The sequence below is a fragment of the Lithobates pipiens genome, unplaced genomic scaffold (assembly GCF_037356315.1).
Source record: "Lithobates pipiens isolate NorthernLeopardFrog02 unplaced genomic scaffold, aLitPip1_a1.2 Scaffold_22, whole genome shotgun sequence".
Taxonomy (NCBI): domain Eukaryota; kingdom Metazoa; phylum Chordata; class Amphibia; order Anura; family Ranidae; genus Lithobates; species Lithobates pipiens.
This window is the reverse complement of record NW_027507784.1, coordinates 136,752,800-136,765,834: the sequence shown is the minus strand read 5'-3', so window position 1 is coordinate 136,765,834 and position 13,035 is coordinate 136,752,800. Positions and strand designations below refer to the sequence as shown.

General features: G+C 41.9%; 1 protein-coding gene across 2 annotated transcripts in view; it reads right to left on the bottom strand.

Annotated features, from left to right (window-relative positions):
* The window catches only part of ERBB4 (erb-b2 receptor tyrosine kinase 4), a 1,370,666-nt gene that overhangs the window by 471,768 nt on the left and 885,863 nt on the right, over positions 1-13,035 (bottom strand). For both annotated transcript variants that reach the window (XM_077448341.1, XM_077448342.1), the window contains exon 6: positions 4,356-4,474. In XM_077448341.1, coding sequence (XP_077304467.1) covers positions 4,356-4,474 — 119 coding nt within the window. The remainder of the gene's footprint in view (positions 1-4,355; positions 4,475-13,035) is intronic.

The window sequence follows — 13,035 nt, the reverse complement described above, 5'->3', positions numbered from 1 at the left end:
TGATTTATTTACATTTTTGTTGGGTGTGTTTTATAGCAGAAAGTAAAAAATATTGTTTTTTTTTTTAATTTACGCTTTTTTTTGTTTATAGTGCAAAAAATTAACACCGCAGAGGTCATCAAATACAACCAAAGGAAAGCTCTATTTGTGGGAAAAAAGAATATCATTTTTATCCGGGTACAGCATCGCGCAACTGCGCAATTGTCAGTTAAACACAGTGCCGTAAAAATGGCCCAGTCATTAAAGTGGAGTGCCACCTAAAAAAAAAAAAGTCAGCAGCTACAAATACTGCAGCTGCTGACTTTTAATAATCGGACACTTACCTGTACCAGGGTACAGTGATGGGGGGGTACGAAGCCCCACTCGTTCCCCGCTCCGCTCGGTGGCGCTGGCATTCTTACTGCAGGCACCCGGCTGTGGCTTCACAGCCTGGCACCCACTGCGCATGCGCGAGCGGCGCCACAATTGGTCGTGCAGTCATCTGGGACCTGTCACGTGTCCCAGATGACTGACAGGAGGGAGGGGGCAGAGCTGAGCGCTTCCTGCGCCGAGGGGAAGTTATGTCACTTAGCCCGGGCACTGAAGGAGGCAGACTACGAGGGACCCCCTAGCAACAGGCATTTAGAGGTGAGTTAAATCTTTTTTTTTTCAAATGTTTTTTAAACATTTTTTTTTGGGGGGGGGGAAACACCACTTTAGGGAGGTAAAAACGTTGGCGCTGAAGTGGTTAAAGTAGAACTATAGGCAGAACTTTCTTAGAGTAAGAGAGGGTTATAACCCTGAGGCCGCGTACACACAGGCAGACTGTCCGCCCAACTAGGTTCGTCAAACAGTTTGACAAACAGTCCGTTCAAAATTAGCATGAACGGACTTGACCACACACGACGAACGAACAGTCCGCTGAAAACTTGCGCGATGACGTGAACGGCACGTACGACGGGACGAGAAATTCGGCGTCCCATACACTGCAATGCAACCTTCGCCGTGTAAATTCTTTCTGAGCATGCGCGAGACTTAGTTTGCCGAACAAGCCTACACACGAGCGGACTGTCCGCTCAAACCAAGTTTCAGCGGACAGTCTTACGGAAATTCCGAAAAACTTTGTTCGTCAGACTGTCCGCTGAAACTGTCCGCTGAAGCCCACACACGAGCGGACTGTCCGCTGAAACACTGTTCAGCGGACAAAGTTGGACGAACAGTCCGCCCGTGTGTACGCGGCCTTACTGTCCCCATTGGAAAATTTCCCCTCTATTACTTTTCTAGGGACAACCCAAAATTTGTGACTTTCCCTTTCTCTGATAATGGTAAACAGGACAAGAAGAGAGGGTGAATCTCTAGCGGGGTGGGGGGCACATACATTTCAATGGTAACCCAGAGCAACCATTCAGAATTCATCTTTCACTGATTTGACTTCACTTATCTGGATACGAATTGGTTGTGCGTTAAATGAAAGATGAATAGTGTCATTATTTTTTGCATTAATTTGAGAAGTCAGAATGAGTGTTTTGGTAAAGTTTGTGTACCCCTACTAAAACAGATCTGCAACCTTTACAAAATTTCTAAAAAGCAAGAAATGAAATGTGACTTGTGAAACATGTCTGTGAGTAAAAGAAGATTTAGTCTTCCAACTTGACATAAGGAAGTATTTGTTTGGTGTCATGACAGTACTGACTGCAAAGTCATTTGGAATTTTCTAATTGGAAGAGCTGAGAAGAAGAGTTGTTAAATGCAGGTCAGGTAGATGGATGCTTCAGATTTTAAATTTAAATAAATTAATCATTTATTTAAATAAATTTAAATAAATGATTCAATGTTTTAAGGTAGCATAATCTGAAGGAGAGAGTGTGATTGTTTTTTTTTTTTTTAACTTCAATATGACTTCAAAGATGAATTCCAGGTAAGGTTACATTGGTCCAGCTTTGACCAATGTAACTATGTACATAGTTACCATACCTGGTTGATGCCTCTGGAAGCAGGGCAGGTGCAGGGATTTTTATCTACACAGGCAAAGGTGCATTTTGGTGCCCCTGGCCCCCCACTGTTTGTGACTATAAGTCAGTGTGTAATGAGGAGGCGGGGTTATGCATTCCCTGCTTCCCCTCATTGGCTATGAGCAGCTGGCAGGTGAGGAAAACTAAAACTTCCACACCAGGGGTGTAGCTTGAAGCTAGTGGGCCTCCATGCAATAGTAGACCAAAATTCTGCTGTTATCTTCCTCTGTAGTGTCCCAAGGTGTGCAACCCGTGTCCTGTGCCAACTTCCCTCCATCACAGCAAACTTTAATGCCACTCTGCTCATTCCTATCTGGCCCAGAGAAGCTGACTGCTGAATCTCCATGCCAGACCACCTCCCCACACACCTAGCCCACACCAATGTGTCCAGGCGTTTCACAGTCCCTCTGCCCCGGCACATGTCCTGCCAGGAGGAATCCACCCATGTGCCCTCCACTCTTAGGCCCCTTTCACACTGGGGCAGGGGTGGCGTCGGCCGTAAAGCAATGCTATTTCTTTACCATTGTTTTAGCGGCACTATTTGGCCTCTAGCGGGGCGGTTTTAACTGCAATGCCCCATTGATTTTAATGGGCAGGAGCGGTGAAGGAGTGGTGTATACACCGCTCCTCCACCACTCCAAAGATGTTGCTAGCAGGACATTTTTGATCGTCCTGCCAGCGCACCGCTCCAGTGTGAAAACCTTTGGGGCTTTCACATTGGAGACACAGCAGCGGCTGTTTCAGGGCACTTTGCAGGTGCTATTTTTGGCGCTGTAGTGCCTGCAAAGCGCCCCAGTGTGAAAGGGGTCTTAATCTGAGGACAGACACAACATTCAGGAGAGGAAGACTTTGACCCCTCAAGCTTCACCCCTGTTCCATCCTGTGCCCGATAGGAGAGAGGACGCCGCATTAAGGCACAGACAGGAAACACACCGGTTTTCTAAAAATTCAAATCCCCAACAAGTAGCTGAGGATTTTGCTGCACCTCACAACCCCCCCCCCCCCCCCCAATCCCTAGCAGCTTGGCACCCTAAGGACTGAAAGCTAGAAATCAATTAAGTAGACAAGGCTACTCTAGTGATCTACATTTGCTTCAAGGTCCTTTTCTGAGTGGCTGGCCTGCATTCTGAACACAGCCGCTTAGCACATGTGCCATTCAGCTTTGTATTTTCTGATTTAATGCAAAGCATTCTCTGACTGGATGAGATGGAAAAGTGGGGTGGTAATGTCTCCAATGGTGTGTGTGTATATGTGTGTATATATATATATATATATATAATATATATATATATATATATATATATATATATATATATATATATATATATATATATATATATATATATATATATATATATATATATATATATATACACACACAGCCTGGAAATAGTCCATATAATGTGCTGCCTAGCTACAAAAAAAGGAGACGTACAGCCAAAGCTTGTTTGGCTGTACTTCTCCTGTGGATCACAAGCGTGCAGATTGTTCTGGATCCACCGCCTGGACCAGCACCCAGCTCAGTCTTTCAGCATGCCGCTGAGAGCCTGAGCCAGTCACTCCCGCCCCCTTCACAGCCCAGCCCCCAAGGCTTGGGGGCAGAGAAGAGAGCCGGTGACTGACAGTCACCAGCTCTCTGCTCAGAGAGCACTGAGAACCAAGCGATCAGTGGGGTGTTTGATTGCTCGGTTCTCAGCCTTAGAGCCAGCAGGGGACAGATGCAGCATCCACTTAGGTGAGTATGATTAAAAAAAATCCCATACTTCTTCCTATTCTGCATAGGTGTTGTGCTGAGTCATTTCAGTACTTGCACCAATTATTAAGGACAGGTTTCACACAGCTTTACTACCAAATCTCTCTGCTGTCAGTATACACCATCACAAATGTCATTGGCTTAGGGCTTCCTGCATGTTACCTGTGAATTCAGTACATATAACTTTACAATGCATTTTAACACTGGGAAATTCACTGTGATTTTTCCTTTATATTATGGATTTATCTAACTTAACATGAGCAAACCAACTTTTTAAAAGATGCTAAAAATGTTTTATGAAGCAGGTGGTGGGGATTTAGAGGCAAACCAAAATGGTAATTTTTAAATCTGCAAAGTGTTCTTGCGAAATCCATAAATCATATGCATTAGCACATAGATATGTTCAATTTCTTATTTGTATAACTTCGAAAATCTGCCAGGGCTAATGCAGGCTGATGGGTAATACAAGCTGCAATGGGAGAAATATATGAAAGCTAAACGAGCATTTATGTTTGGAGACAAAATGCATGAAGATAGAGAATCAGTAGGCATATTAAATATTGGGTGAGAAGGGTTGTGGAGGGTAGAAAGTGAAATGACAGGCAACATACAAAACAGTCAGTGTCTTTAGGTCCAGAGCAGCCTCCAGCACATTCCCGGTGACAGCAATTACTAACGTAAGGTCCATAGCAGCGGCCATCACACTGTTCAGCGCACACAATCTTCGTCACTAGAGGAGAAGATGACAGAATTCATTAAAGTGCAGTTTTACCACTTTCACACATGTCAATCGAGTTGTATGACCTCAGGCTTACTTAATATAGCAAAGAGTAATGTGCAAAGTGTGGTAACTCATAACCACCAATCAGAAATAATCTTCTCCTTTACTTCAATAAACTCAAATGGATCAGTGCACATCCTCATTGTTTGCCACAATACCTTATTAAATGAAGACACAACTCATATACTCAAAATCTCATCCCCTCCATCCAGTCCAAACCCCACCCTGCAGATTCCCTCCCTAACAGCATAAATCTTTGTCCCCCCCAGCGCAAATCCTGTACCCCCCATCTCCTCTCCTAGCACCAATCCCCCCCAATCTGACCTTCCTAGCACAAACCCTCCTAGTTTTTTTTTTTAAATATTCATTTAATCCACAAGATCCATTCATTGTTAAATGAATTCTCTATAAAAGTTAGAATACTTACTCTGGTGAGGTTTATGTAGGGGCAGTATAGCATTTACAGTCATAAAAAAAACCTTAATGCACATTTTTTAAATTTTTGGTCATACATTTGCAACCAACTGAACTTCTAAAGTAGGGCAGTTTCACACTGCCATGCATTTTTTGGCCACAGCACGGGTGCAGCGCAGTGTACTCACGCTTTATGTGTGGGTTGCCTGCAGTTTCCCGCAATTCTATTAGATTGCATGTTTTTGGTGCGTTTTCTGAGAGCGTACCAATCATGTAGCATGAAGGACTTTTGATGAGCTTTCAGGAAACACACAATCTAATAGAAGCTTAAGAGAAACCATGGGCCAAACCACAGCAGTGTGAAACCAACCTTAGGCATAGGATAACAGAACATTTTACATTATACCTGACATATGTCAGTAATAATGTTATTCCTTATCAGCTTGAAGTTTGTCAAACCCTATTACTGTATATTACAGATAAAGCTTTAATCTCAGGTTTGGTCTAAAAAGAAGAACAACATTTTTGGCACTTTGGCTGCCACATGTAAGAACGTCAAGGTTCCTAATCACTGGTGTTTTCTTTTTTTCTTTCAATTGACTTTATTTGTGTCAATGGACAACTAACTGTCTATGGCCAGCTTTAGGGGGCAATATATGCTGGAAAATAATGTGAAGAGAATGACAGTAGACAGTATGATGTGCAGGAGAGGTATACAGAGTGTATAACAGTAGGCACTATGTGCTGAAATAAGTGTGATAGTGGATATTATGTGCAGCTAAAAACATGCAGAGGGTATGACAGCAGGCTGTATGTGCAGGGGGAAGTGCAGAGGGTATAATGGGTGGAACTTTGTTCAGGAAAGAAGTGTGGGGAACATGAAGAGGACAGTATGTGCAAGAGAGAAGTGTAGACGGTGTGAAGGGGGTTGTAGGTGCAGAAGAGGAGTGTGGAAGGTATGACAGGGGGTAACATGTGCAGGAGAGGAATGTGGAGGGTATGGCGGGGGGTAATATGTACAGGAGAGGAGTGTGGAAGGTATGACAGTGGGCAGTATGTGCAGGAGAGGAGTATGAAGGATATGACTGCAGTGTGAATGTGCAGAAGAGGAGCATGGAGGGTATGATGAGGGAAATAAGTGCAGAAGTTGGAGAACCTGACAACCAGCAGAACCATTTGTCTTTTGACAAATAGTGTTTACTGATCTTTCCATAATTAGAAAAAAAAATCATTAAAGAAGTTTTTCAGCTATGGATATTTCATATATAGTTACATTGGTCTGGCTTGGACCAATGTAACTATTCATATTATTATTATAAATAATATTGATTTAATCTTGAAAGAAAATTACAATGAAGCTTTCTTAAACTGTTGACGAAAGAAAAAACATTTATCAGCTCACGTATCTCACAAGCTTTCAATGTATTCAATTGCCTAGGGGCCTCCACAGAGTTTAACCCGGCACTGGGGCCAGCATGCCATTTACACAGTGTGCGTTTCAAGGGCTGTAGTTACATAATGGCATTTGTGGGCAAGCACTTAAGGCAGGTGGTTTAGAGGAAGCAGCAGCGAGCCTCAACAATGTATAGATTATGATAACTCAAAGGCCAAATGTTTCTTTATAGTTCAGGAACCATTAAATATTGTCCTTTTTCTTGTTTGGGTTTCTGCACCAAAAGTAGGCCTGCCTATTAAGCAGATGACATGCTTTCTGGGATAGTCCATTCTATTAGTAGTTTTTGAAAAAAACAAGGTCGAGATTTTATATATATATATATATATATATATATATATATATATATATATATATATATATATATATATATATTTATTTATATAAGAGCATTATCATCTAGGAGTACCAAGGGTGGCATAATCTCTAAATCAGCCCTGGCTGTCTCCAGTGGTAGCTTCTTTTTATGCCATCTTGCCTCCTTATGGTTTAATGTTTTATTCCTTCTCTGACAAACCAGGATGATCATAAAAACAGGATCTCCTCTCTGGACCTCTGTCTCTGACTAATTAATATCTCCACCCCTTTGAAGTTCTTCCTCAACCTTATGGCACATCTTGCCTTCTCTAGCACCCATGAAGCACTGTAGTATCAACCTCCCTTCCCTGTATGTTAGACCTTGCCATTTTGTCTAAGCCTTCTGAATATTTGTGCATATATACAGTAGTGTCCAACTCTTTTCATGGGCCAGTAATCTAGCCTCCTAATGCTAATAGAACCTAAACAGAAATGGCAGATATAGCCTGTGCAACTCACCCAGAATAATAATTAGCCTTGTGATCCCCCACAGCATGTTTTAGAACGTAAGTTTTGGCGCTACAATAAAAATCACAGTTCTGCATCAATGAGCCTGGGGGAATTAACCCCATTTTCACTGAAATGTTTCTGTTAATTTTACATGGTGTCCATGCATTACACTGCTCCTGCTAGTGCCGGCCTGGTGGACAAATTAAATCAATACAGGAGACTTATGAACATGCAAAGTTATTAGCACAATACACAGATTTTAATTAAAGATGCTGCGTGCCGTGAAAGTGCCTGGGCGATCCTGATTGATTTGGGATGCTGTTTCAGCTATTTTCTTACTTCTTGCACCAAAGTCTTACTAGTTTTTTTACCTATCCTAACTGGATATTAGCTGTACAGTTTGTATTCTCTAAGAAATGAAGATAAAAAAATCTAACAGGTGCTGCTTGTACAGTATTCTACAAGAATCCCAGACAGAAAATGCGCTGCATTGCATTATTTATTCAAATGTTGGTGTAAGAATGCAAATATTCGGTTAGGGTAGCCTGGATTCATTTATCTCAAATACATACTGCGGTCTGTGACATCAATGAGTGACACTTTAAACAAAACTGAATTATATAATACATTTACAGTCATTGCATTGGATCAGTTATACATACCGCAAGATCAAATACAACCTACTGCTGTCAGGGGTATAAACTGTATGTAGACAGCTATCATGAGCATCTGTAACATTAACAAATGTCACACATCCCGTCATTAGTCTAGACTAGGGGGAACACTATATGATGATTGGACAGATGTCAGCTAGAAATTATTACACACATACCTTGAGCCAGGTTGAATGGCTAATTATTATTTTTTTGTTTCTTTTTAACCCCTTCATGACAGAAGGTAAGACAAATCTTAATGACTGAACACAGTTTTGCAACTTTGACATGTGTTAGTAAAACTGTACTAACTACTTAGTGCATCCAGGTGAATTATATCTTGCCTTTTCAGGACAAATTGGGTTTTTATGGGGTGTTAAGTGGTAAAGGATATCTCCTGATTTTTGTTAACCCCCTGGAGACTAAGCCTTTTTCTGACACTTGTTGCTTACAAGTTAAAATCAATATTTGTTGCTATAAAGTTACGTAGAACCTCATATATATTTATATATATATATATATATATATATATGTGTGTGTGTGTGTGTGTGTGTGTGTGTGTGTGTATATGTATATGTATATATATATATATATATATATATATATATATATATATATATATATATATATATATATATATATATAATATGTGTGTATATAGCAGAGACCCTAGAGAATAAAATGGTGGTCATTGCAATATTTTATGGTACATTTTTTTTTTTACCCAACATGTCATGCTTTAAAATTGTGTAGAAATGGCCACAAACTACAGTAATTAAAAATATCCATAGGCGACCTTTTAACGGTTACCAGTTTAGGGTTACAGAGGAGGTCTAGTGCTAGAATTAATGCTCACGCTCTAACGACTGCGATGATACCTCACATGCGTGGTTTATATTATGACTTACGTATGTGTTCTCTTCTGAACGCGAGAACAAATGTTTTTATTTCTTTTTTGTCACATTATTATTGCTGTGACAGGGAATGTAAACATTCCTTGTGATAGCAATAGTCATGTGTCAAGCATTATATTTTTTTTGAGGTATCTGGGGTCTATAAGACCCCAAATTCCTCCTTTGTACTTTAAAGAATCCGAATTGCTAAGTTTGCCTGATTTGAATACTGTCATTTTTTTTTTATCTGGCACCTTTAAGGCTTCAGTAAACCGGAAGTGATGCCATGAGTGCATTTTACTTTTTTTAATATTACCTAAAACACACTGACACTCACACTAACACTGACACTGATACTAATTGGACTTGGTCTTTGACTCTGAACATGACCTTTGACCCTAACCCTGACCATGACCTAGATCAAACCCTGATCTATTATTTTTTTCTTATTTTTTTATAGAGGAGAAAACCCCCCCCCACAGGAACAGCACTGGTCATTGTGATAGCCAATCAGTGGCTATCACAGTAATCAGGTGATTGGGAACTCAACCTCCTAGTTCCCGATCTTTAGTACGAGACCTCAGGCTCTTGGTGCAGCCTGCTCCCTGGACAAACACAAGTACGCATATATGCGGCCCCACAGATAAAGATCCCCTTCCATGAGGCCACATATATGTGTACTGTCAGTGAGAAGGTGTTAACATATCATTTCTAGTGGTAAAACATGATATATAGGTAAAACAATACAGTAGATGTTTCATCCATTCAAGCCAATCAGATGTTAGCTTCCTAACCTGCACTATTAAAGTTGATGCTGTAATCTGATTGGCTGCTATTTGCAACACAGATGCCACTTTTAACTGACTTGTAGGCATTAACTTAAAATATTAGTGTGAAATAAAAACTGCAGTGGTGTACAGAGCGTATTTGACCATCTGCTTTTGTAAAACGAAAACTTCAAAATATGATATTTATAGTGATTATCTTAGTTCTAAAATATATGCGTTTGAAAACTGCAAACTGGGAGTGGTAATATAGAAAAGACCCAATTTAATTATGGATATGGAGTGTAAAATAGGATTTTTTTCTTTTTTTTAATCAAATGCATTCTCAACTGGAAAACATTTCTGTTTTGGATGGGTGTTGGAGGTTTAAGTCATCCATCACCTCCTTAAAAATATTGGGGAATCCTGTAATAAGATCTCTGCACTTGAGATTCCTAATCTGTCCACTTGCTGTAGCTATAAAGAAGAGGTCTCACATCTCTTTCCTGTTCATTCATTAATTTATTCATTTTACAAAATATAAGACGTTAGTAAGTCATTCACTAGGTCTGTATTATTTCAGTATAATTGGTTTAGCTGGGCTGGTCTGTGATTTCACATTCAAGTCTAGGTGTGATGTGGCCATGGTCTTGGATGTGTTCTTAAAGTGGAGCTCCACCCAAAAGGGAAAGCTCTGCTTGTTCACACCTTCCCCCTCCACTGCCACATTTGGCACTTTATGGGGGGGGGGGGGGGGAGAGCAGATACCTGTCAAAACCACTTCTTCTGGTTAAGACCGCCGATCGTCAATCTACAACATTTCCGACCCCTCCTTCTTCCCCCCACTGGCAGAACTATTCAGAAAACCGGCTGTGAAGATTCAAGGCTTCACTGCTGGCTTCCCATACTTACAATGCCGGCGTCTGCACCTGAAGCCGGTTGACGAAACGGTTCGGGGTGCCGATATCATGGAAACCCTGGACAGGTACATGTCCTATAATCAAAGACAGCAGCTACAGTATCTGTAGCTGCTGAATTTTAATACTCTTTTTCTTCAAAGACTGGAGCTCCTCTTTAAGTTTCACTCCTCCCTAACACTTGGCAACGCATACGGTACTATGCTCATACACTGAGAAGGAACTGTTCAAATAAATAGTATACAGTACATACAGGGTGATATTTGACATAAGGATGATAGAACACATATATCTTAAGACTATACTATTGTTTTATGGAAACTAGAGTATTCTAAAACAAATAATATGTTTTATTGTATTCAATCAGCTTAAAGTCTAGCATTTTGGCAGCAGAATAAGTTAGGTGTGACAAGGGAACAGTGATTGTTCACCTTCATGTTACACTCAATAAGCATGACATCCATTATAGATTGCCATGGTTTCTTGGCCAGGAAGCTACGGCTTTCTAAAGCTCCTTTATGTGCATGTTGGGCATTTGGTTTAAAATGAATAAATGAACAATGTTATACCCGATCCTATTAAACTAGTAGAAGCTTAGCAAAGCAGGCACAATAAGTTGCCTGCTTTCACCAAAGAGTCTCCAAAACTTAAGCAAAATCTTTTTAACCACTTGCTTACTGGGCACTTAAACCCCCCTCAGTCCCAGACCAATTTTCAGCTTTCAGCGCTGATGCACTTTGAATGACAATTGCGCGGGCATACAACACTGTACCCAAATGAAATTTTTATCATTTTTTTCCCACAAATAGAGCTTTCTTTTGGTGGTATTTAGTTACACCTCGGAGTTTTATTTTTTGCTAAACAAACAAAAAAAGATGCAAAAAAAAATCATGTTTTAATAGTTTGTTATAAAATTTTGCAAACGGGTCATTTTTCTCCTTCATTGAAGTGCGCTGATTAGGCGGCACTGATAGGCTGCACTGGTGGGCACTGATGGGCTGCATTGGTGGGCACTGATGGGCTGCATTGGTGGGCACTGATAGGCTGCATTGGTGGGCACTGATAGGCTGCACTGGTGGGCACTGATAGGCATAGTTAAGGAGGCACTAATAGGCACAGATAAGGCGGCACCGATGGGCACAGATAAGGCGGCACTGATGGGCAAAGATGGGCACAGATAAGATGGCACGGATGGGTGGCACGGATGGGTGGCACGGATGGGTGGCACGGATGGGCACTGATAGGTACCACTGATAGATGGGACTGATGGGCACTGATAGGTGGCACTGATAGGTGGCTCTGATAGGTGGCACTGCTGGGCACTGATGGGCGGCACTGCTGGGCACTGGTAGATGACACTGATGGGCACGGATATGTGGCACTGGGGTGCAGCACCTTTGAGGCAGATTGTGGGCACTGTGGGTGGCACTGTGGGTGGCACTGTTGGGTGGCACTGTGGGCACTGCTGGGTGGCACTGTGGGCACTGCTGGGTGGCACTATGGGCACTGCTGGGTGGCACTGACGGGGGGGCACTTACTTTTAATAAGTGTGGCACTGCAGGGGGCAGGGGGGCACTGGCAGGGGGCAGGTGGGCGCTAGCAGGGCTGGCCGTGATCGGGACTGATGTCCCGATCACGGCCGCCGGTGATCGGGAGGAGGAATAATAGCCGATTACCGGCTCCGTTATATAACATGATCAGCTGTGATTGGCTGACAGCTGATCACGTGATAAGAGGTCGGGATCGACCCCTTGCACGGATCGGTGATCAGGCGAGTCTCATGGACTCGCCGATCACAGAGCGCGCAGGCCGCTCGTACACAGGACTACGTCTATTGACGTCGTCCCGGAAAAGGAGATCCGCGCTGTAGCCGTCATTTGGCTATAGCGCGGATCTCAAGTGGTTAAAGTCCTCCTTTGCTTTGATTTCCCACCTACACCTCCCCTCCCCTCTCCTCTTCCTTTGGCAAACCACAATATACTGCAATGCCTCTTTATTAGCTGCTGAAGTTCCTACATGTCATTCTGGAAGCTAATGGAGAAGGACTAGAGATCAAAGGTAGACCAAAGTCAAAGATTTCAGCATGCATCTGGCCTTAGCAGGGTGGGGAGTGCACATAGGTGTAGCATAATGTGCATCATCATTATTTGACATCATTTAGAGCAGTGGTCCTCGACCTAAGTCCTCAAATACCCCCAACAGGCCATGTTTGAAGGTTTTCCTTTATCTTGCATAGGTGCTTTAAATCAGAGTTGATGGCTTGGTATTTTGTATTATTCCATCTAAGAAAACATGGCCTGTTGAGGGTACTTGAGGACTGAGGTTGAAACCCACTGATTTAGATCACCAGAGGCTTTTAGCTCATCACTATAAGCTTGTCAGGATATTTAGAAAAGTGTATACTGATTAGGGCAAATGTGATTGTAGCAAAATTACATTTTCGTAAAGGTACACGATGCAATGCCTGCCAGCACAAGTAGGAGAATTGAGCCCATTGATGCTATTTGTAAAACCAACGAGGACAATCAACCTGTGGACCTTTGGGCTTACTTCTTCTACTTAGAATAGAGGAATAGTGTTTTATTATAAAATATATAGGATAGATAGAT